Source organism: Erpetoichthys calabaricus, chromosome 1, assembly GCF_900747795.2.
Source record: "Erpetoichthys calabaricus chromosome 1, fErpCal1.3, whole genome shotgun sequence".
NCBI lineage: Eukaryota > Metazoa > Chordata > Cladistia > Polypteriformes > Polypteridae > Erpetoichthys > Erpetoichthys calabaricus.
Genome location: NC_041394.2, coordinates 23,749,280 through 23,775,499, shown reverse-complemented (window position 1 = coordinate 23,775,499; position 26,220 = coordinate 23,749,280). Strand labels below are relative to the sequence as shown.

The following is a 26,220-nucleotide window of genomic DNA, read 5'->3' as shown; positions in this document are numbered from 1 at the left end:
CACTGTGGCACTTCTTACTTTTCTGACTATTTTTTACTATTTATATTTTTTGACTTGCAAGCAATTTTTGGAAAACAATTTCCCACTTCACATAAGATTGACTGCATTCATTCATCTGGACTCTTAACCTGGCATCACATTAACCTTGTAATTATTTGTTTCCTAGCTTTTACAATAGTTAAAAGTTCAAAACAAAAAAAATAAAGTCAATTCTATGTCTCTGAAGTGCCTCTTATGGGCCATCTATTTTAAAACTGGGAACTGGGGTACTCAAATCTATTCTATCTATTTTGTCAGTACAAAATGCAAGTCTTACATAGAGGGTACCTCACTGTCACTCAACTAAAAAAAACACAAAAAAACAAAAAGTTTAAAAGCCTGCTAGACTGCTTCTTGATCATTTAAGCTATACATCATACAAGGCTGTCAGATGCAGTAAGCGTCACAGGAATTATCACAAACCACAGCACTCAAAAGTAATAGAATTAAAAAGATATTTCAGTACACACTCCACTGGCAGTGTGACATTAAGCAGGTGTAGACAATTAAGGTAACAAAATTATATCAAAAACTGTGGTTTATCCAAAAAAAAAAATGCCATGGCACAAAATGACCAGAGATATTGCATGTCAATACCCTTTCTAGAGGCTAAGACATTAAACATTAACCCTTAGAAATTATAAATACTGGGCAATGAAGAAACTCTTTTGTAAATGCACGAAAACATGGTAGTCAATACTTTTAGTTGGCAGGAATGACAGCACCTGGAAGCAACAAATGGCTAGCCATCCAGGTACTCCAATGAAGAGACTTGTTCCTGCAGCATATAGAGTAATGGCATGTAAAAGCTCACTATATAGCGCATCAGTGCCCATCTTGTTTTGCAGAGGAATTCATAGCATAGGTATCTCCCATTGGGATTAATAAAGTATCTATCTATCTATCTATCTATCTATCTATCTATCTATCTATCTATCTATCTATCTATCTATCTATCTATCTATCTATCTATCTATCTATCTATCTATCTATCTATCTATCTATCTATCTATCTATGTGTTACTAACGTTCCTCACAAGCAGCCAATCCTGGGAATTTACAACACCCATTCTTACTAGCCTCATTCCTGGACTGGCACCAGTGACTGCACAGTGAACCTGTATCTGCATGCCATTTGCTGAAGCATTTACTCTCTACCCAGATGCTTCCAGACACAAGAATGTTTCATTCCCAAAGTCACACTCCACTTAAAAATAAAAATGTGAATTAAATTATCATTAAAAAATTAAAAACAGTAAACAATAATATGTAAATGGATAAAAGCAGATAAAAAAATACATCACAACTAAGACTTTAATAATAATAATAAATTTTATTCATATTGCACTTTAACTTTAATTAGTACTATGTAATGATAATCAAGATGAACAACTGCACTATGTCAACAGTCCCAGCTTAAGAACTGGGTGACAGCCCTAGGTCAAATATGTATCCAAATCTATCCTTTTAGTGAACCAGCTTTTTTCATTACAGATTCATGGGAAGACAGTATCCTATCATGGACACCACTGGTACAAAGTTGGAAAAAAATCTGGATTGAAAAGTAGTCCATCAATAAAACATTCACTCAATCAACCTATTACTATGGTTTTAGTAGGAAGTACAATTGAGCATAGGCATAGGTAGAGGACATAAACTCCACGGAAAAAATTCCATTATTGGAACTCCAACCAGGTTCCAGAAGCTGTGATATAATTCAAATTGTCATTAAAATAAAATGGCTTGTTGCATAATTTAGATTTTTTGGGGGTATTTTGTACACTGTATTAATCCCAGAAGGGAAGTTGTCTTTTCGTTTACTCTTTTTTGTGGCTGCACTGCATTGTACTTTCAAGTAAGCGCTCTTCACTTATAACTGTAAATTGTGGACCTGTAGTCAATTGCTATGTTTAAATTTTAAAATTTCAAAAAAATTATACAAATGGTAAATATATTTTAAAATATTGCTCAAGCAATAAAGCACTCTTTCAGTTTTAATGCCAAAATTGAATGCTGAACTACTGTAAGGAATTACTGTAAACAAAATTCTATATGAAGTGGTCACTAGTTGTTTTGTTCACAACACTCACATTCATTATGTTCCCCTTTGTTTGCTAACTTATGTCATTACATCATAGAAGGAAATCAACTCTCCCCAAGTTAACTAAAATAATTAAGGCTTTAATGTATAGATACATATTATAACTAAATTAAAAAAATAATAATAATGGAAAGTGTACAACCAGCATGTTGTCTAATTCTTCAATATTTAAAATACAGATGGCCTTTTCCTTGGCCACCATTAAAAAGTAAACAGGCTAAGTAACAAATATAAAAAATATAACTTTTAGGCACAGTATTTGCTGAAGTCTTAGAAATTCTAAGCATGTGATTTTAGGTGGGGAAAAATACTTGACAAGAAAACAAAAATGCACTAAAATACTTCCTGATAACAATTAAGCAAACATTCATGAAAGGACTTAGCCCTTTTGATTCATACATACTTCAAAAGAGAACAGTTACCAAAATTGTGAATTGTAGCTTATCTATTAGAACAATGCATCTTTCAATTTGAATCTAGTACCTAAAACATGAAAACAAAGTAACATTTTAGTTGGATGTTGTTAATCTTCTTAATGAATTCACATTTTACAGAATAAATGGGGAATTTGATTTGGTGTCATGTTCTATCCCATCAGTGCACTCACATAATCCCCTTCTCATTGCTATGTCCTTATTGCGCAACCTGAATAGAATCAATCAGACAGGCACGTCAATGAATATTGGCCACAAGCAACACAGTAATGAAATGCTCTTATGCAGAAAGAATCAACCATCAATAGAGCCTACTAATGAAAGATTTCCAAATCCAAATTAAAGATGGCATTCTGTTTGAAAGGGTAAGACTGATCAAATCAGAGTGTTTTTTCTTCTAGTTGCAGGATGCCTGCACAACACTGTGACAAGAACACTGAAGAAAATACACCAGGAGATAATACTTCATCATATTTATTTTCCCGATCAAATACTAAGTGGCAATCAGAAGAAGGGTTTTGGGTTGGTATCAATAATTTTTAGAAACAGTCTTCAAACCATTAATAAAAAAAACAAAACAAAACCCAAAAACATATAAAGATGACGCCTGAGTAATACTGATACTGTACAGATCTATCATGAAAAATATGTCAAATAATACATGTGAAAGTTATGACTGATAATAATTTATATTTGAACCCCCCTCGCAATTTACTAATTTATTGAGAATGCCCATTTGGATGTTTTTCCATGTGAAAAAATCTACTCATAATACATATAATTAAAAGAAGTAGAGATATGAAGAACCTCAGCTGTAACCCACAAGATTCATCAGACAAACACACACATATCAAGATACTTTTGTAGCTGAAATTGCTACTATTGTAGAGGTTCACTGCTATTATAATTATACACTGGGAAACCATCAGATTTTGGCTGGTGTCAACTTCAATTGCCTTATTTTAAATATAGCTCTTAAGTGGAGGAGATCAAATCTAAAAGGTGACTAAATTGTCACAAAAATATCTCAGATAGAAGTACACAGTATATAAAATATTGTAAAATAACATACAAAAGTTAAAAGGATGGCAGACAAATACCTATCAAGCATATACTGTATGAATGAGCAAAACAGAACAACAAATGTAAGGCTGAACATCTTTAATCAGGAATCCTTTAGTCCATCATCAGCAGTAATGCTGATCTTGCTTCAGAAATAAGTAATGAGAATTTCCAAGCAAATCAGTATTTAAAATTACCAGGTCCTTTATTTTCCTAACATGTATCAAACACTTGTTGAAAACTGTTCAGAATCTGTTATGTTTACTTTAATACAGTGTATTTTCTGTAAGAATACAACAGTTAATAACATTGCTTTAAAAACATGGAACTTGAAATATATTTATGAAGTGAGATTTTTCAAAACAGCTTCAGGGACCTGGATCAGATTACCTACATGGTCAATACCTACTGTATGCAAAGTGGGTTTTCTACAAGTAGTCCAGCTTTCTGCACATGCCCATATGCATCTTAGGCAAACTCACATCTTTAAAATGGCCAGATGGGACTATGTCTGTGTACATTCCAATTGCTTTGAGACAAAATGCTGTTGGAAAAGGCTTTAGTTCACAATAATGAAAAAAACAGGTTAAATAAAATGGATGAATTGATATGCACTTTAGGGGTCTTATATAAAAGTCACAGATTCAATACACTCATTAATTTTCAGAACCAACTTTATCCAATTTTAGGGGTCATGTTGGTGCTGGAACCAATCCTAGTAGCATCTGGTGCAAGGCTAGACCAGAAGCTAGTTCATCACAGGGCTTACTCCTGCACACACACTTACACTTGCTTTGAACTGGAATAATTTAAAATTGAAATTTTACTTCACAGATACACCTTCAAACTAGATGAAAAAAAAAACTAAAATATAAGGAGAAGAGAACCCAGCCCAAAAATATAGACATTCACTAGGCCAGGATTCCAACTGTCTTCTGGATTTGTGCAGCAAAAGGTGCAACTAATAGATCGCCATGCCACCCAGAACACAGAGATATCATTTCTAATTTAATATGCATTTTAACATATTAATTTACTTTGCCAGCTACTTTGTTTATAGTGCTGAAAATTTTAAAAAAATTCTTTATTTTTTACAGAATGCAGTATTCATATTAACTCTTATGAAATAATACAAAATTTTAAATTAAACTGTGGTAGTTTTAACTCCAAAATCATGCTATGGTGAAGCTTCTTAATATAGATGGACTTTTAAGAATGTTTTGAAGACCAGAACCATGTTTTAGATTACATTACTATATATGCTGATGTCACAAAGTAGACCGGTAGTATTTGTAAAGATAGGATTACTCACCTGTCTCTGATACTTAGTGCAAGTGATATGATGCTCAGTATGATACAGTGCATGATTTAACATCAATTAGCATGGATGTGCATTAATGATTTATGTATTAGTTGAAATGGAAAGACTGTTAATGTCTGAAAGCAGCAGTAGCTATCCTATTCCTGATACTGTAGCCTGTGCTGCTCTTTAAGTTTTATGTCTAATGTCAAGCTGTAAGAAGTAAATGTACACCAGTTTTATGTGAACACATTATGTTTCTCCATGCTCTCTTTCATAATTGCTTTGCAACTGTTGTACAGTTACCTCTAGAACACTGTACATTTTATATTAACTTGTTTATTCACATCATAATCTACATTTCTGAAACTTTTCCACCTTGGTAGTTTCTCCCTTATTTCTAACACCTTTAAATCTAAAACACAAGATTGAAATTGAGTGTTGAACCATTATTGTAACCTGGTATTGACAGTTGGTATACCTTGATTCAACATTTGAGTCCACATATTTAAAAGCATTAGAAGTCTGTATTAAGCTCTTGAAGGCCTCACTAAGCAATAAAAAAATCCTGAAGTCAATCGGAAAAAGCCACATTGCAATTTAATCTGCTGTGGCTAACAAATCTTCACTTTATACTGATCAAGGTAGTATGCTAAATGTAGGTGTACCTTAGTGACCCAGGAACATCGCACATTCAGTGGGCAGCATATCAAACTGTAGCACATAATGTTCTTTTATAAGCAGATGATTCTTGGAGTCTTCTTTTAAAGACATGGTGTACTTGTGGAACTGTCTGGTTGAACATTCTTTGAGGACCTGGAGTCTCGTTTGCTGCTAAGGTCTAGGGCAACAGCTTCAGGTTGTGGCAAAGAACTGGCTGCATGCCCACAACCATTTACAGGCTGATAATTGGATAATGATTGACCTACAGAGGGAACTGCCTCTGGTACAGGGGATGTAGTTACAGTTTGGCACTCATTCATGTGCTTGTATTGGCCTGACAAAGCCATGACCTCTTGCAACTTTGTCCAGGCATCAAGATCATTGGTGTGGATAGCCTCACAAAGCAACCGAGTATGCTCCTTAAGTTCTGAGATCTCCATTTGTGTGCTATGATTCTGTCGAATCAGGTCCTTGGTTCGTAATGTTATTCCTAGCAGGCCAGAGCGACTAAGTATTTCAACAGTGTTGAGAAAACGTCGCTGTTTCATCATATTGGAAGCATGCTTCTTTGACACCTTAGGAAAAGTTTTTATCTCCTTGCCATCACTTTCATCTTGTCCAGACATTCCAGGAAGACTGGAAATTACTGATGTAGAAGAGACAGAGGGTTCTAAACCAGACACCATTGGTGGTCTTATAACTGAAGATTCATTAGTACAAGGGGAAATAATGCAGTGATCCGGAACATTAGAGGTTGCTAACACCTGCTGTTGCAGTGGCTGTGTAACAGAATTCCTTTTACTAGGGAATCTAACTGATGAGGTTTGGCGTTTCTGCTCCTGGGATTCATTTTTCTTCAAGGTAGTAAAGGAGACATTTTCTACTTTTTTGGAGGAAATGGCATCTCTCCCGGCTTCCACACAAACTCTTTTACTCTGGGTGTGGCCTATAACTCCATCTCCAACCTTTCCATTAAATGTTTTGCTGGGTTCAGTGGTTTTGCTTGGATGGGGTGCAATCTTTGGGTATGAATTAAGTATAGGGAGATACATAGCCTTTCCCAGTTTTTTGGGAGATTGCTGTGGTTTTAGAGGCATGTTAGCTGTAGCATCTGGCTGCTGGATGAACAAGACTTGGGTTTGCTGCCCACCCCATGACAGCTCACTTCGAAGAATCTGCCCAGGGTTAGTCTGCAGTGTCAGTGGCTATAGAAACAGATAGAAAGAGGGAAATTAGAGTGCTGATTGTAAGAATGCAAACACCTATTATACTTCTTTAAATGTTAAATACTGTTTTATTTTCCTTATTTACCCTAAGCTAGTTTTTACTTTTCTTAAAAAGTGGCTAACATCCACAAAGTGAAAAGTACTGTTTATAGAAATAGATTTATGTAATTGGAAAAAAATAAATAACAGTTTATGTGTAATTTGTACTGAACCACGGGGGTTTAATAAGCAAGTGGTAAAATAAATGGCTAAGAAAGTTAATCAGTATAAATACCAATCACAATGAAACAATTTAGATACTCAAATAAAACATTCTTTTTAAAAAGTGCTCACATTAGGTTTGAAACCAAATATCTGGAGGATCCATTAGATTTATTTAAAATATACTCTAGAAAATGAGTCTAAAACTAATGTTTCAGTCACAATACTGTCACATTTGCTGAAAACCTACAACTAAAATAATGTTACCCTAACTATCAATTAGGACATTGAAAGCCATACTGGATTACTCCCTGAGGGACAGTAGGTCCTCTGGTTATAATTGTAATGAGGTTAAGACAAGGATGGGTTCTCCAGAATGGCAATGACCTTAAACATTGCAGAGAATTTACTAAATAATGCAATTAGAGGAAGAAAACACGTGTTTTATTTAAATGACCAGGTGAAACTCCAGGAGCCTCATGTATAATGCAATGTATAGAATTCACACTAAAACATGGTGTATAAACAAAGCTGGAAATGTGCACAAGCACAAAAAAAATCAGATGCATAAAACTGTGCATAAGCAAATTTCCATGCACTTCCCCTTTTATAAATTCCATTCAATGCGACTTTTAATGCACATGCATGCACCTATAGCCACACTGTCACCTCACAGAATTACATCTACTTGAATATGCAAATCAATATAAATAGCTCCTTCCATTCTGTGTTAAAAGACAATAGCAAAAGCACGTGTAAAATAGAAGAATTTCAGTGAATGGGAAATAGAGGTCCTGCTCCGTGAAGTGGAGGAAAGGAAAAAACATACTATCTGGTAGCTTAAGCAGTAGTATAAACAACAAAAGGAAATTGAGGGAGTGATACAGTGTGGTGGAGGCACTCAAAAGTTCAAGTTCAAGTTACACAGTGCCCGAAATAAAAAAAGAAGTGGTCACAGAGAAAACGCAAGTCACAGCCCACTGTCTGGAAAAAAAAGGTTTATATCGAGATTAAAGTCAAAATGTCAACTTTCACCTCAAAATTTCCACTTTAATCTTGTAGTTTATTTTGTCATTAATGTAGAACATTGTAAACTTCACCTTAAAATCGGTCTTTAACTTATTAGTTTCTCGAACCCCATCAAAACTAAAGCAGCACATTAAATGCTTTGTATTCTTCTCTTTGTATTTTTCCCCTTACACCGACAGGAGCGCACTGGCAGTGATTGCCACACAGAATATATTACATTCATGATATTACAGCTCTCTGAATATTTTACAATACTAAGATGTATACTTGATATCATTTTCACACGGTGGCACAGTGGTAGCGATGAGCTGGTGGCTCACTCCAGGGATTGTTCTTGCCTCATGCACGATGCTTGCTGGGACAGGAGCAATCCTGGGCAATAGTTTATTGTAGTACTGTGTTTGTCAAACGTACCAATCACCACACAATAAGCATCTCTAATAAATATAAAACCAGCTGTAAGCTTAGAAAGCAGATTCTTCAAAACTTTTAAGAACACTGAAAAATCTGTTATACATTGTGGTAAAAATTAGGCAGCAGACAGAAAAAGGGTTGTGGATGGCCACCCTGTTACAGAAAAATATAAAAAAACAACACATCTTTACAGATGCAGAGTTTAAAACTGAACTGACTAACATGTAGAGTCTGGGCTAAAAATATGGTGGATAAGTGGAAGAGGTGGAGTCAGGGTGGCCAGAACAGGAACTGAAGTGGCAAGAAGATGGATTCTGGGTACCGGAAATGGTGTCATCAGGGGTTGCCGGGTGTGACGTCAACAATGGGTGCACTGGCGGTGATGTCACTGAGAGGCAGGGTCTTCTGGTGAACTGCAGAAGAACAAGAGGAGAGAGGATCAGGTGAGAGTGCCAACCCCCTGTCTGGCTGACGAATAGCACTATTTGAGCCTGTAAACTGTCCCCCATGCATACATTGGGTGGCCCAAACCGAGAGGTTGTGAACCTGAGAAAGAGCATCAGCGTTGGCCTGGAGAAAACCCCGACGATAAAGGACAAAAAACTTGGAGGTCTAAAAAAAATAACAAGTGACATGCAGTTTGGACTCCTTGTGCACTTCCATCCACTACAGAGCGGCATGATCAGTGACAAGGGAAAACTCATGGCCCAAGAGGTAGTACCTCCAATGCATTACTGACCATTTGATCACCAAGGCCTCCTGTTCCATTGCCACACACCTGGTTTCCCAGTCCAGCAGTTTTCTGGCTTAGGAACATGACAGGGTGTTCGACACCACCTACGCTTTGGCTCAGCACGGCACCGAGTCCAGTGTCTGAAGCGTCAGTATGGAGGTTAAAAGGCAGAGAAAAGTTACGAGCCATTAGAACAGGTGCCGACTTAGGGGTCTGCTTTAGGTCACAAAATGCAGTGTCTGCTTTACTATCCCATACCATACTGTTAGGGGCCTGTTTCTTTGTTTTCCAAGTGTCTGGAGTATAGCCTGAACCTGCTTTAGGTGTTTCTTTCACATGTCAGAGGAGATGACCACGTCATCCAAGTAAGTGGCAGGTGCCCTGTGCAATCCAATTGGAAGAACCCAATATTGCCAGTGTCCACTAGGGGTGCTAACCACTGTCTTAGCCTTCGCAGAGTTCATTTAAGGAACCTCTTTGTCATGTCAAAAGTGGTCAAGAACTTAGCCTTTCCCAAGTCGAGAGGAGGTTGTCCACTTACAGCATCTGATAAGCATTAAATTGGGAGAATTTATTAAGGCAACAGAAGTCATTGCAGAATCCCCAACTTCTGTCGGGCTTAGAAACCAATACAATTGGGCAGGACCAGAGACTATGACTTTCCTCAATTACATCTAGTTCCGGCCCAAAAAGAAGAAGTCTGTCTACATTCTCAGTACCATGCACCATAACGTAGAGCACAGGCAAGATTAAAAAAACAAAAAACTTGTTCAAATGACAACTTATGTTCAAATGGCGTATCGTTTTCAAATAGTGATGTTTCATGTATGAATGTGTGTGTGCATGCGTGACAGAAGCACAGACAGATTTGATCTCATTCATCTGGTTACTGGAATATAAGATAAACACTTTCGCAAAGGTATAACAAAACAAGTGTGATTTTATTCAAGATTAAAACTGAATAACAAAAAATTCAAGTGAAAAAAAGATGCCAAAAAGACATGAATCATATCCCTTAAGTGATATCTTCTACAGGTAGCAAAAATTTACATTGGGTGTTAAAGACTCAAATCAAAGGCTTCTTCTTTTTGGGCGCATTCACCGTCAGCATGGCACAGCCAGATCTAAACACTATCGTGGACAATTACTCACGTACTAAAGTGACTATAGCTGCAGGTGGAAGTCCCATTTTACTTATGGTGCCAAGCAGAGTTGTGTTGCGGTGCAGCAGTCTATTATCCGGCGACAGCGCTATGAAGAAACTGTCTGTTGTTACGGTGGGGCCCAGATGGCATGGGATGTAAGGTGCGTTTACTGTTTATTGAGATTACTGCATTTTTGGCAAACTTAAGGGAATAATTATTCCACTGTTCCGGTTTAACACTAGAATCCCTGAAGCTTACAATATTTTTGTGTCCCCTGAACTCCTTAAATTTTCCTATCATACGGTAAGAAGCTTGCAGCTCCTTATCAATACGCTAAAAGCCTGCTTTTGTTTTGCAGATGTGTGGTTTAGCAGAATGCAGCCTGCTACACCCCCACCCCTCTTTCAGTCAGATGAAGACATTGCCCTGCTAAAATCCTCACAGTTCAACTCTGTGCTGAAGTGTTTATCTGGTGATGCATCTGTATGGAATTATATAGGTAATGAAATATTGTGATGAATTTCATGTGTGTTCTGTGACTACAACAATCTGTGTAAAAATAGACTGAAAGAGGAAATGCAAGGCACAAAATGCTGAACACACAGCTAAAACAGAAAATGTTTTCATATGTTATAGTAATAATGACAGAAAACATTTTCATATATTACAGTATAATGTTGACGTGACGTGTAGGATGTGTGAAGACTGAAGCCCAAATATCCAGTAAACACTTTCACAAAAGGTGTAACAAAATAAATATGCTTTTATTCAAGAATAAAACTGAAGAAAAAGAAATTGCTCAATTGACATGTTGCTGAAGCTCAACTATAAGTCGGTACAAAATAAAAGATGATCACATAAATAAATGTGTGTTTGTGCATTACATTTTCAACCAGTTGTCACAGTTGTAGCGCTGCTTTGTTTTTGAGTTATGCAGACATTTACATCAACATGTCATTTGAACAATTTTTATTATTGTTTTATTCTTGAATTCTGCATGCTTTGGAAGGAAACTGAAGCATGCGGAGGAAACCCACCAGGAAAACATATAAACTCCAGGTAGGGGATACCTGAGATGTGACCCCCTTACTGCGAGACAGCAGTGCTTCCGCTGTGCCACTTTGTCCTCACATGTTTAATTATTAACAATATACATTACTTAAATAAAGTTAACAACTTATTTGTAAAATGTAATATACATACTTTAATAATGCATTTTAGTATAGAAATGCTATCAAGTATACATCCTAGTATTGTAACAGCACACAGCTCCAAGAGGATAGCTCTTAGAAATCTAAATCAACTTAGAAACCAGTCGTCACCTGTAAATACGTGCTCTCTTCTAATTCTTCCACTTCAAATGTCTTCTAACAACGCTAAAGCTGCTATGGTAGCTGAAATAGTTTGGCCATTCTGTGCACCTTTATATTGTTACAGAATGACTACAATCAAGTGAATTAAACTTGTGAACTTTATGCAATTCATTTTGGTGTATTTGATAAAGCCTGCATCATGGATACAAATCTAAAAAAGAAAGGGTAATGACACAGAAACAAAGCACTGCTTTGATGCTGGGCGCCACGGGTTTGCAAAACTGAGCAGAAATGTGCTTACACATTGTGTAAAGCTGCCATGAAAATGTGCTTTACGCCAAGTTTAGTTTTTATACATCTCAAAGGGATGTTTTAGGGAACAGTAATAATAATAATAATTCATTACATTTATATAATGCTTTTCTCAGTACTCAAAGCGCTATCCACACAGGGAGGAACCGGGAAGCGAACCCACAATCTTCCAGTCTCCTTACTACAAAGCAGCAGCACTACCACTGTGCCACCTGTGAGCATACATTACTCAAAGCAAATGTTAAACAAATGTAGGAAACACTTGGTTGCTTTGTTAACTGCTAAATGATGCACCAGTCTTACTAAATTAAAAGGTTCACCACTTTAGCCATTTATTTACTTTGTAATACATGCATAACTTCTGTAAACAATACTGTGTACAGATGTGATGATACAAACTCCTTTTTTGGAAAGGTAAAGACTACTTTTAATTGAAGAGGAATTCTTATTAACACGTTGACTAAAAACACTTGTAGTATGCAATATATGGATTGACATTGCCTACAAGTTATTTTATAAACCATCTTCGGGGCTGTAGCACCAAATACAAGCATGTTCGTGGGTAACACATGTAAACAGAAGATAGTAGGTGTCTGAAACAAGAAAGAAAAATCAGCCCAGCATCATAGAAAAATATATTCCACTATCAGTTAGTTTTTTACAAAAATAATTTAAATATGTAGAAGCAAAATACATCTGAATATCTCTTAATGATCAGTATCTCACAATTACAAAGTTTAAATAGACCATACAAAATTTAAATGCAACAAATTGTGCAAAATGTAACTTCAATTATTGTGCAGCTGGCATGCACAAAGCCATTACTGCGCAGCTGACATACAAAAAGAATTTTCTGTTCCATGTACCAACTACAGGGATACTCAAATATATAACTTTTTTAGGGAAAACAACTTTTTATTGTGAGTTTTGCTTAAAAACAAAATGAATTTAAATAATATGTGAAAATAACATCCTGATTTTCCATTGGTGTCAGGAATGGGGTGGTGACTTTGTGGGTAAGGATCTGATCTGGTATCTGGAAGGTTGCCAGTTCAAATCCTGTTATTGCCAGAATCTTACTCTGTTGGGCCCATGAGCAAGGCCCTTAACTTGAAAATTGATCCAGGGGCCGCTGCAAATTGGCTGACCCTGCACTCTGACCCCCAAAGGTCATGCAAAAAGGCAATTTCCCCTCAGGAATTAACAGAGTATAGAAAAAATAAAAAAAATAAAAAACAAATTTACCTGTTTTCACTATGGCGGCCAAAATGTTAAATATGTAATATTTAAAGAATTACAAAGCATTTTAAAAATTTCAAATGCAGCTTTGTATGGGTCATTGAAAAAAAATAAGTGAAGGCATTTAATGTTTAAAAACAAAATTTCAGAAAAAGCTGTATACAGAAAGAGTGGATAAATTTCTTTGGAAACTGGCATTCACAACATTATTCTGATTAATTAGATGATTTGATCTGGATTGTACTGTTTGTACAAGGCAGAAATGACTGAAATTATTGAAGAAGTTTGAATACAGTACCAGAACAGTCCGTCCTACTTAAATCCAAAACTAGCTTGGAGTTTTCAAATGACAGCGCAAGTGAACAACACACTTCATAACAGCTACCACAAATGGAGAACCATACTATAAAAGGTGCGATCCAAAAGTTCCTGGAATGCATTTATTCTGCAGCCAGAAGGGTTTGGTTATATCAATTGGCGCTAGATAGCAGTTCAAGTTGTCCTTGAGAGCAGTTATCACACGTTATAACGTCAGCGCAGTTGTTTTTCAAGTCACAGTTCTTGTTTAAACTTCGGTTGTGTCTGTGAAGGGTTGTTCATGAAAATGAGTGATTTGAAAGAGCAAAGAGTGTGTGTTAAATCCTGTTTTAAACTGGAAAAAACAGCAAAAGAAATCCATGAAATGTTGCAACAAGCATTCTACAGGGATGTTCTAAGGCGTTTGCGAAATCGAATTCACCAAACACGTCCTCAGATGTGGGCTGACAAGTCATTTCTTTTGCATCACGGCAATGCACCAGCTCACACATCTCTGATTGTGCGCAAATTTTTGGCTTCTACAAAGTTTACTGCCATTCCCCACCCTCCGTACTCCCCTGATTTAGCGCCGTCTGATTTTTTTTTATTTCCCAAGATGAAGATGAGGCTCAAGGGACGCAGATTTGAGACCGTGGAGGAGATCCAAGCGGTAACAACCGACGTCTTGAACACACTGACTAAAAACGACTTCCAGAAGTGCTTCGAAAGGTTGAAACCTCACTGGGATTGGTGTATCAACTCAGCGGGTGACTATTTTGAAGGAACTGTTCACCATTAATTGTTATTTGGTGTGTATGCTTTTAAATAAATGCATTCCAGGAACGTTTGGATCGCACCTCGTATCTTCGAGTCACTAGCTGTTGGTCTTGTGTAATAACCAACAATACATGAGGTAAATCACATTTCCCATTGGGATTAATAAAGTATCTATCTAATACACACCTTTTTTGTATTGCTTTTCTTTTCAGACTCCTATCCATATTACTAACCGAGAATGCTAAACCGGATGATGGACGCAGGCACATCCGGCCATGGGCCGTAGCTGCAAAAAGACGTACTGCGCAGGCGCAAAAAGAGTCCGCGAGAGTCGGAGAAAGGCGGAGAAAAGAGGTCGACAAAGGCGGATGAGGGGCCGCGAGTGGCGGACAAGACCACAGAAAAAAGGAGTGAGCACATACAAAAAGGAGAAATGAGGCGCAAAGTCAAACGCAGGATAAGCACGAAACACATTGCACACGAAACTAGACCCGAAAAAAAAAAAAAAAAAAAAAAAAAAAAGAGGCTCGCACACAACAGCAAGGCACCCCCCCCCCCCCTACAGGCACCGGACGGGACACACACCAAGAGGGGGATTCAACAAGCCCATGGAACACAAAAAAAAGAACACAAAACCACCCCACAGACCCTACAAGCGAGGGACGGGACACACACAAAGAGGGGGATTCAACAAGACACAGGAACACAAAAAGAAAGAAGACGCTCGCGCAACAACAATCCTCAACAACCCCACACCCCCACCCACATCCATAAGAAGTCACACCCAAAGCCACATATTCTAAAGTGAACGTCAGCACCTTCACACTAGACAGCATAGGTGTCAGCATTGGTGGATCTCCTTACAATAAAGCACTATTAACCGTTCAACTGCAGAAAAGGAAACATATTGAAACAAGTCATGAATACACGGTCACGGGTACAAAACGAAAAGGAAAGGATAACAGGAACAAACACACGAACATGAAAGAAACAACAAAATAGACGGCTATGCAGCATTGGTGGATCTCATTACCATAAGGCACTATTAACCGTTCAACCGCAGAAAAGTCTCCATATTAACAGTGAGTGCAATACTTCTTATTACTTATCCATATTTCTAAAAGAAAAAATGTATGTATGAATAAGAGAATTAACTATTATTGTATTTAACTCCCTTCTCCATCTCTTATTTATATAAATATTTACTTCTCCCCTTCTTTTGTCTAATGTTGCCTTATTAAAAAGCTTAAAGAAATTTTCCTTTAGCTAAGCTCTCCTTCTCAGGGGTGGGGTTTGATTTGTTTTCAAATTTGTTGGGTTATAAATGGATCTGTTTGTATGGAATGATTACAATGAAAATTAATAAAATAAAAATATAAAAAAAAAAAAAAAAAAAAAAAAAAAAAAAAAAAAAAAATAAAAGAAAAAATGTCTCGACTCCAAAAACGCAAAGCTCAACTACAGCTTCTAACTAACGATGTACCTAAAAGTAAAAACTTTATGAACTGCGTTAGATCCTACAATAGTTCATTTGCTTTTAGTAAATATCAGGCCACCAAAAGGCAATGGCCCATACTGCTTTCCCATATGTGCACAAATACTGCATCGCATTGGAACAGTGCACCCTGAAACAAATCAACAACGCAAATATGCACAAATCTACATCCTGGATCCACATGACGCAAACTATCAATCAAAGTGCTGCATCGCAACAGGCACGGATTCAAAACGAAACACCTCCCGTCTCAGACATACGTTAACGGCAAGGAAGGCTACAACGGGCGTCTCACACAGCACAAGCAAATCGATTACAGCTCCAAAACAACACGTCCCAAATACTACATATGCAACAACGCGCCTCTCAAACGGCACAAGCAAAACATACCCCGGAAAAATTCATTCCGATTAATGAATGTCATTTGCAATCATTGTCATTCAGTTCACTTCCCTGAAGAAACAACTGGCAATACAAGTAATACATTTAGACGTTGTTGTCAAAAGGGTCAAATTAGACTGCCTTCTTTACATTCATATACTAAATATCTACAGAAGATTCTAACTAACGATGTACCTGAAAGTGAAATCTTTATCAACTGCATTAGATCCTACAAATCGGTATCCACTATGAACATTAACGGTGGGCACTGCACGTGACATCCGTCTTCAAAAAATGTTGTTTATTGATGAATGTACAATGGCATGAAGTCACTTACTCAACACCATTCATAAACTTCTACAAACGTTTATGAATAATAATATTCGATTTGGAGGAAAGGTACTTTTATTAGGAGGAGATTTTAAACAGTGATTAGCTATTCTTCCAGATGCCATGCACTCAGCTATTGTTCAGTGCACCTTAAAATACGCAGACAATTGCCATTGCTTTCAAAAGATACAGTTAGTAAAAAAGATACGATGTCCAGAACCAGATCATAACAATTGCTTATTACAACTGAGAGATGGTACACTCACCAATACAGATGGACTTCAGCCACATATTATTACAATTCCTCAAGCCTTTATCTGCGACGACTTAGTTACAGAGAGATTTGGAACAGCAATCTCATTAGACCAAATGCCCCTTTTAACACAACGCACTATATTATGTCCAAAAAATATTAATGTGGAAAACATAAATACCCAAGTCATTCCATTACTTCCTGGAGAGACACAACTCTTTCTAAGCTCTGACAAAGTTGACTCTGATCACGATAATGACCATCTTAAATGACCTTAAAAGTTCTGACCTGGAATTACCTTTTACACTTAAACGGCGTGTACAAAGAAATTTTCCAATAAACCTTTACACTGTGCCACACACTTTATTGTTTGCTTTCTATTTGCATCATCTACACCTTCACACTATTCTATATCTCATTCATACATCACGCTCTTTGTCATTCCCAACACCAGGGGTTGGCGAGCGAAGCGAGCAGGGGGCGGAGCCCCCTAGTATCCTTCATAATGGATATGAGATGATATCTTCACCCCACTGTGTCACTATTACTGAGTGAAAACTGCATAGATGTCTGTACAGCTGTATTACATGTAGAATATTTATTACTCATACAAATGTCTAATCTCCAACAAAAGCACAACAGTAGACAAATAGAATTGGCTTAAATTAGTAACAGACCAACATGTACTTCTTGTCATTGCTAAACGCTATTGTTTATACATTCCCAAGCTGGAAAATGTCTGTCAATCCTATTTGGTTACAAGTAGAACGTCTATTAGAAGCAGCAACATTCACCAAACAGTTGCTGTAGTTGTTGATCAGACCTGAACAACAGTTAGGGAAAATTTTAGACTCCACTTCAAAAAACTGTTTAAGTTCATTGGTATTTCTGGAATTCCTTGCATGAACAGATCTTTTGAGGTCATGCCACCGCATCTCATTTGGGACGAGGCCTGAAATTTGATTTGGAAATTCCAGAACATGAAGTTTCACCTGTTCAAGTCATTCTGCTCTTGATTTGCCCCTGTTTTTTGAACCATTGTTTTGCTGCATCACCCACTTTAGATGATGGACTCCCACCCAGACATTATCCATGGTCCTTGAATTGTATCTCCAGTGCTTTCCTTGTTCTAAAGGCCTAACACTACTGTTAAAATAAGACAGAAGTGAAGAGGCCTGAGGATAACAGCACAACATGGTATATCACCTTTTAGGCAACAGTAACTTAAGTATACAGGGACAATATTTTTGAAGTACTGTCACTGTTATACATGTGCAAAGACTGAACGTTTAAATGACTACAGACCATGGAAATTCTGTTTAGGTTAAGATGTTTAGCCTAAAAGAGGTGGAAAAATATACAACTGACTAGAGGGTTATCTCATGGCTGACGACTTATCCAAAAGCAGTTGGTGTACACTTGTAATTACCAGGACAGCATCTATGAGTGACATTATGGTAAGAAATTATGCATTTCTGCTTTTAAGATGTTAATAATTACCAAAGTTCACACCTAATATGAGCAACACAGTGGTGCAGTGGTTAGGCTGTTGCTTCATGAATCCAGAATTCTGGGTTTGAAAGCTGCTTGGTTGTTTTGTCATTGAGTTTTCACATTCTGCATGGATTTTTCAGTGGGTACCCCAGATTTCTTTCCACATTCCCAAAACATGTACAGTGAATTCAGAAAGTATTCAGACTGCTTCATTTTCTGCACACATTAATGCATTTAATTTTAAATGGATAAATTTGACATTAACACCCGTCCTTCTGCACTGAACAACCCATAAAGACAAAGTGAAAAATTGTTTTCATAAAGACTTACGAATGTATTAAAAATCAAAAACTAAAATCACTCACAAATATTAGCTTAAGTGATAATTCTACTTCCCCATGTGCAAATCCTGTAATGAACTATATTGCGCTAAGGGTTGATTCCTGACTTTTGCCTAGTTTTGCTCAGACTGGCTCCAGTACTTACACTACCAAGAAGTAGGTTTTTGAATTTAATGTACAGTATATTTTGGGCTGTTTGATACAACTCTAGATAAGGAGACTACTTTATAAGCACACTGTCTTGTCAATAACACACCATACATACATACATACATACATACAAAAAATTGATCAAGAAAGTTAGGAGCTTGAATTTGGTTGCTAAATTCTGTGGTAACAGTGGTGATTTGAAAGAAGTCATTATATATATATATATATATATATATATATATATATATATATATATACATACATATACACACACACATTAGGGGAGCCCGGGTTTGGTTTAGTGGATATTTTAAACAGATTCTTAGTTTCATGGGAATTGTTGCATATGCATTATTTTCACTTTTATTTTAGAAACTTTTGTGAAAACAATACTTTATTTCCGGCCCCGGGCATTGTAACATCTCTTTTCTCGCCGTATAACACTGCTCATGTTGTTAAGGGGATGAGGCTGAACGTATGCCAAGGAGATGCCGTCGGATAATCTGCTGTCTTTCTGCTGCTGGCGAGCTGCCTGTTCTGCTTGTCTCGCTGCCCGATCATTTCAAAGCCTATACAGCAGCTGTCCTTTTGCCACTTCACATCTCTGTTGCTTGCGTTGTGAAGACGGTGTGTGTGTGTGTGTGTGTGGGGGGGGGGGGGGGGGTGGGTTAGTTTGACTGAACACACACTGCATGTTTGCTTGTCTCTTGTCGTTGTTTTAAGAGCTAGGAGCACATGAAGTGTGTCTGCCAACAGCAATCCAACAACTGCTAGGTTAGATGTCTGTGGACTTGTTTTAAATGATGTCTCACTGCCTTGTCTCTTGTGACATTGTAAAAACAATACTTGTCCTTTATTTCCGGCTATTGTGCTATTCCTGGGTGTGGTTAAATCAGTTTCTCAGGACGTATTATTGCTTCTTGAGTTGTCTTGGGGGGGCGGGTTTGGGGTGGTTTGCCGAACGCATGCTAAGGAGGTGCCGTTGCTGCCTTTCTGCTGCTGTCGCGCTGCTATCAGTCTTTCATGCTGTACTCCATCCTCCCTCAATCGGGCCTAACAGTCACTTAAAACAAAAAAGGCTTCAACTTGGCTGGGATGCTACAATACTTTCGAATTTTACTGCTTTCATATTCTTTACCTTTCTCTGCATGTGTATCATGCCATCGTTTGTTTGAGTCTTTCGAATTCCACTGCTTTCATAATCTCTTATCTGACTTTTTTTCTCTCCAACGCTTTTGGGTCTCTTTTCTCCCCACTGCTCTTTCTTCTTTGCTTATTCGTTGACGTTTCATATAGAACACATTGTCCTTACACGCTTTATATGTGCTGAGAGCACAGGATCTGTGTGTGCTACGTGCCTTTACACAACTGAGTGTTATTTGATATTGTTTGCATCTCGCGGGTCTTTTAATTGTCTTCAGAGAACTTCTGAGAAGATGAAGTATAGTCACCCTGCTTTTCTTTTCCAGGATTTGATTTTTATAATAAAGATTTTTTTTTTTTTTTTGGTGGCATGGGATTCTAGGTAAATCGCTTGTATATTTAGCTCAGTTCAATGCTTTTACTGCTCTTATCTTGATCAAGCTGTTAATATTTAAACACCACAGCAAAAGTTTACATTTGTAAGAGGAAGGTTATCTTACATCTTTTTATCTTATATCTCTGAAGCTTAAAGAAAGAGGAACGCCTTTGCTTCCTTTGTTAGTTGTGCCATCACTGTTATCTCTAGGCCATTGGCCTCAGCTTTTCTTTGCCATCCAGCATGCACAGGTTATAGTACACTTGCTCCTTGATATATGAAATTTGGATTTAGTATCCCTTCAACCTATCACGCCTTTCACCTTTAGTGAAAGGTGAGAGGCAGTTTGAGTGTTAATATGACAGTGGCAGAAAATGAAGCTGACAAAATCAGTAGGAAAAAAAAATGAAATACTAACAATTATGGCATAAAAAAACAGAACTTGAAGGGAGAGAGTTTAAGTTCAATAAAACTCAATAGAAGGATTGACAGCAGTTCAGTGATCAAGAGATATCTCATCAGGAAGAAAAATAAAAAAAGGTATATTAGCAATTTTTTTAAACCTCTTTTTCCTGATATCAAGAACTTTGAAAAAACATACATTTCACTTAATAATGCATTGTTTTAAGAATGTTTTAATCATAAAAGCATGCTTTTAAAGTGTTATATAGCTAGTTCAAGTTCAAAGTTTATTGTCATGTGCACAGTAAGGAAACACGTTTCCCTGTACAATGAAATTCTTTCTTTGCTATCCACACCAAATGACAAAACCAACATATAAAGATAAACATAAATAATAAGTAGCAGATATATAATAAATAACAGAGGCAGCATAAAGTATAAAAACAGAATAGAAATATAAAGTGTAATGTGCAGGTAGGTGTGTGATGGACAAGTCAAATACAGCTGTGTGAGGTAGACAGAATGAGGTGAACCATGGTTATAAACTCCAGTCAGTTATTTAGGAGTCTAATGGCCTTGGGAAAGAAAGAGTTCTTTAGCCTGGAAGACCTGCATTTCATATTTCTATACCTCCTGCCTGAGGGTAGAAGTGTGAACAGTTCATGCTGGGGGTGGGAGGGGTCCCTGAGGATCGAGGCAGTTCTCCTGCGGACTCTGCAGTTGTAGATGCTCTGCAGAGAGGGCAGTGGGGTCCTGGTGATCTTTTCAGCAGTCACTCTCTGCTCGCATTTGCGGTCCATAGCAGTAGTGTTGTCGTACTTCCATTAGGTCAGATTATCTCGGGGCACAACGTGAGCTACCACAGCTATGCTGATGACACACAGCTGTATTTATCAATTGCATCTCTTGATTCACTAACACAATGTCTAACTTGTATCTCAGAATGGATGAATAGTAACTTTCTCAAATTAAATAAAGAGAAACCCGAAATCTTAGTGATTGGCAATAATGGATACAATGAGGCTATTAGAAATAAACTGGATGCATTAGGATTAAAAGTCAAAACGGAGGTAAAAAGCTTAGGGGTAACTGTTAACTGTAATCTAAATTTTAAATCGCATCTTAATCAGATCACTAGGACAGCATTTTTTCACTTAAGAAACATAGCAAAAGTTAGACCTCTTATATTATTGAAAGATGCTGAGAAATTAGTTCTAGTTATTTTCAGTCGACTAGATTACTGTAACACACTCCTCTCAGGACTACCCAAAAAAGACATCAATCGTTTGTAACTAGTGTAGAACGCAGCTGCTAGAATCCTTACCAGGAAAAGAAAATCCGAGCACATTTCTCCAGTTTTGATGTCACTACACTGGTTACCTGTGTCATTCAGGATTGACTTTAAAATTCTGCTTATGGTTTATAAAGCCTTAAATAATCTCACCCCATCTTATATATCGGAATGTCTGACACCTTATATTCCAAATCACAACCTCAGATCCTCAACTGAGTGTCTCCTTAGAATTCCAAGAGCAAAACTTAAAAGAAGTGGTGAGGCGGCTTTCTGTTGTTATGCACCTAAAATCTGGAATAGCCTGCCAGTAGGAATTCGCCAGGCTAATACAATGGAGCACTTTAAAAAACTGCTGAAAACACATTATTTTAACATGGCCTTCTCATAACTTCACTGTAATTTAAATCCTGATACTCTGTATATCCAATTCATTATAATAACTATTCATGGTGGCTCTAAAATCTGTACTAACCCCTACTCTCTCTTCTGTTTCCTTTTCTGGTGTCCTTTTGGCGGTGGCTTGCGCCACCACCATCTACCCAAAGCACCATGATGTTCCAACAATGATGGATGGATTAAAAGCCAGAAGTCTGTATGACCATCAGCATCAAGTGACTCCATGAGAAACCTAACAACAAAGAGGACTATTTCATTTATGTTAGGTAGAATGCCCAGAAGGGTCAGGGCGGTCTCGTGCCTGGAACCCCTACAGATTTTATTTTTTTTCTCCAGCTTTCTGGATTTTTTTTTTGTTTGTTTTTTCTGTCCACACTGGCCATCGGACCTTACTCCTTTTCTATGTTAACTAATGTTGTCTTATTTTAATTTCTTATTTTGTCTTTTATTTTTCTTTTCTTTATTATGTAAAGCACTTTGAGCTACTTTTTTTATGAAAATGTGTTATATAAATAAATGTTGTTGTTGTTGTACCACACGGTGATGCAGCTGTGTCAAGATGCTCTCAACAATGCAGCTATAAAAGTTGCAGAGGATCTTAGTCGACATACCAAACTTCCTCAGCCTCCTCAGAAAGTACAGCCGCTGTTGAGCCCTCTTGACCAGCTGTGTGGTGTTAAGTGTCCAAGTGAGGTTCTCACTGATATAGATGCCCAGGTATTTAATGCTGCTCACCCTCTCCACTTCAAGCCCTTGGATGAACAGTGGCCGGTGAGGTCTCGTTGGCACATGCTCTGAGAGACCACCCAGGGATGTTGTCTGGTCCTGCTGCCTTATGGGGGTTGATCTTCCTTAGTGCTTTGTGTATCTGACCTGAAGAGACCATTGGGTGGAGTGGGGAGGGGGTTTGGGTGGTCCAGGTGTGTGTGTGCCTTCACTCTGTGCTGTTGCTGAATGTCTCAAAGCGGGTGTAGAAAGTGTTGAGATCATCCGGCAGACTGTCTGTAGAGCTGATTGTGCTGGTGGTGGTCCTGTAGTCTGTGATGTGCTGTAGACCCTGCCACATACTTCCAGAGTCATCCGTAGAATAGAAGCCCTCCAGCTTCTCTATGTACTGCCTCTTGGCTGGTGTGATGGCTTTTCTTAGTCCGTACTTCGCAACTTTGTACTCCGTCTCAGTGCCTGATCTAAATGAAAGACAGCGGGCACGCAACATGTGGCGTACCTGACTGTTTATCCAGGGCTTCTGGTTGGGGAACTTCTTGACTGGTATTGTAGGTATTGTGGGCGCGATGTTGTCAATACAGGTGCTAATGTACAATAAAGCCAGTTTACCTGCTTCAAAACCACATTTTTAACAATGTATACTGGGGCAATGCTTTCAAAGGCTGCTCCCTTCTGTTGGACTCCTTTCTGTCTGGCTGAAATATTACCAAAGCTAGATCTGGATGAGGAGCGGGACTGGTCTTCCGAATCAGTCTGCAGGTACTCCGAGCTGGTGTCTGTGAAGGAGAGAGAAAGAGAGGAAGCTCTAATGTTGTCATCATAAACTCTTAAAAGCAAGAAGGATCAGACAGTTGAGATATACTGCCCAAAATAAAAACAACACTTACAGATTACATGTAATCAACTTAATATTACTATTATTATTATTATTTTTATAGATGCCTTTATTCAAGGCAACTGACAACACAAGTCATAATACATTTAACAATCATTAGAAGGTGCAAATTTCAAAAGCAACAGAGAACAAGATAAAAAAAAACGAGCAAGACAGTGTAGTACTACTACTTCTGTGTAATTATACCTGCAACCAGTCTAAGACACAAATCAGTATCGGAAACTCTTGATCAGTACGACAGCAACTATCGTGTAGTATAGAAACAGTTTCAAAATATTTAACAAAAATGTGGGTTTTCATAAGATATCTAAACATGACTAAAATGGGTGAAGTTCAAATAACCAAATTAAGATCATTCTACAGCTTAGCAGCCAGAATGGAGAAGCATTGAGTTCTGGGCTGAAACCTGAGTGAAATAGGAGGAAGATCATTGCAGAAGCCATGAAAAGAAACAGCATTGCCTAAGAAGAGAATGATGAGAAAAAAGAGAAGTGGACACAACACTGATCCTTGAAGCACACATGTGGATAGTTTTGTGGAGAAGATAATGAGTTAGACCAACAGACACAAAAGGATCGGTCATAAAGGTAGGACTTGAACCATTCCAAAATAGAACCACAGATTCTGGATTTACTGATGGGAGGGATAAGCAAGGAGTGGTTAAAAGATGAAAGGTATTGAAAGATAAGAAAAGAGGACAGAGAAGCAGCTTGAGCAGATTTATGAGCATTTGTGACTGATAGCAGTGCATTCTCTGTACAGTGGCCTTTGTGGAATCCAGATTGAAGAGGGTCCAGTTGTTTGTGTACCATACATTTTATAGTCTTAGGCAGGAATGGCAGGTGGAAGACAGGATAGTACATCTCAAAAAAAGTCTTAGTTGAGAGAGGGTTCCTTGAGATTAGGGATCACACTAACTTGACTAACACTAACTAATCACGCTTCTTGAAATCAGTAGAGTTGATATCAGAGGTCATTGAGGCATGAAAAAGAGATGCAGAAATTCAAGGAAAGAAAGACAGAATGAAGAATGATGTGAAGGAATAGGGTCCAGTGCATAGATGGTGGGAGTGTGGTTAGACAGGAGGTAAGAAATGACATAGTCACTTACAGGAGAGAAGCAGGAGAGAGAAAAATGTAACAGAGGTATGTCAGAGAATGTTTTAGGAGTTTTGGATTGTTTTTGCATGTTGAAGTAGTGATATTCAGCAGAGTTAATAAATAGTCAAAAGCAATGTGTTATACTATGGGGCACACTTTCAAGGGCATAAAGCACCGCAGGGAACAACAGGACATATCTATATATATAATTCACTAAGCCAGAAGACAAGTAGCCGACCATGGAAAGCACGCTGGAAGGGGCGTGGATTCACTAAGCCGCCGACAAGTAAGACACCCATGGCGCACGCAGGAAGGAGCCACGCCCACCAACTCTAAGACCATTGGATGCGACGACAACTCGCAGAGCCACGCCCACCAACTCGGACGCTACGCCTCGGAAAACATGCCGTCATTTCTGTTTGTCTGTGCCACAGTCCACATGCAGCTCTGAGCCACGTTAACTTTTCATTAGTCAACCTCAGTGGAACCTTGGTTCACACAGAGGCAGCGCCAGAGAGAGACAGAGGCATACACAGGCAGCGCGAGAGAGAGAGCCACGCACACACAGGCAGCGCGACAGAGAAAGCCGCGCAATCCTTTAAAACTGAGGTTAAAACACAATGAAGGAAGCAGTCTTTAAAAACCAATAAGCCCTGTGCCTCTTTTTCATTAGCATCTCACCTGCTTCACCGCCCTGCAACAGTCGAGACGCTTTCCCAGCAGCTGACCTTCTCTGTGCCTGACTCCACTACTGTCAGTCGCCTGATTAAAAATGGTGAACTCCTGCAATGTTACTATCTTGGTTGGCTTTTAAACAAAGTTCGGATTTGTTCAAATGTTCCATTTTTCCCCCTGTGCTTAAAACTCATTTTAAAAAAAAGTGTTTATACAACTGCTGCAATGTTACAGAGAGAGAGAGAGGGCTCGCCGTGCTTCTGAGAGAGAGAGGGGGAGGGGGCTCAGTGCTGCTGAGAGAGAGAGAGAGAGAGGGGGGGGGGGCTGGGGGGGCTTGCTGCTGCTGAGAGAGAGGGGGGGGGGGGGCTGGGGAGGCTCGAGTGCTGCTGAGAGAGAGAGAGAGAGCATGCAGCTGAGCAGGGAGCCTGGGTGTTTGTGTCAGTGTTATTCAATGTTTTTACTATTACACTGTGCATTCTATGG

General features: G+C 38.2%; 1 protein-coding gene across 4 annotated transcripts in view; it reads right to left on the bottom strand.

Moving 5' to 3' along the window:
• Positions 1–2,630: 2,630 nt before the first annotated feature.
• Positions 2,631–26,220, bottom strand: part of LOC114647705 (CLOCK-interacting pacemaker-like) — a 169,893-nt gene continuing 146,303 nt past the window's right edge. For 2 of the 4 annotated variants that reach the window (XM_051932732.1, XM_028796336.2), the window contains 2 exons: positions 23,676–23,842; positions 3,171–6,804 (listed from right to left, as the gene is read on the bottom strand). In XM_051932732.1, coding sequence (XP_051788692.1) covers positions 5,701–6,804; positions 23,676–23,842 — 1,271 coding nt within the window. In that variant the 3' untranslated portion in view covers positions 3,171–5,700. Of the gene's footprint in view, positions 6,805–8,355; positions 8,883–23,675; positions 23,843–26,220 lie in introns of those variants that run through there. The other 2 variants (XM_051932737.1, XM_051932739.1) reach the window with 2 other exon arrangements.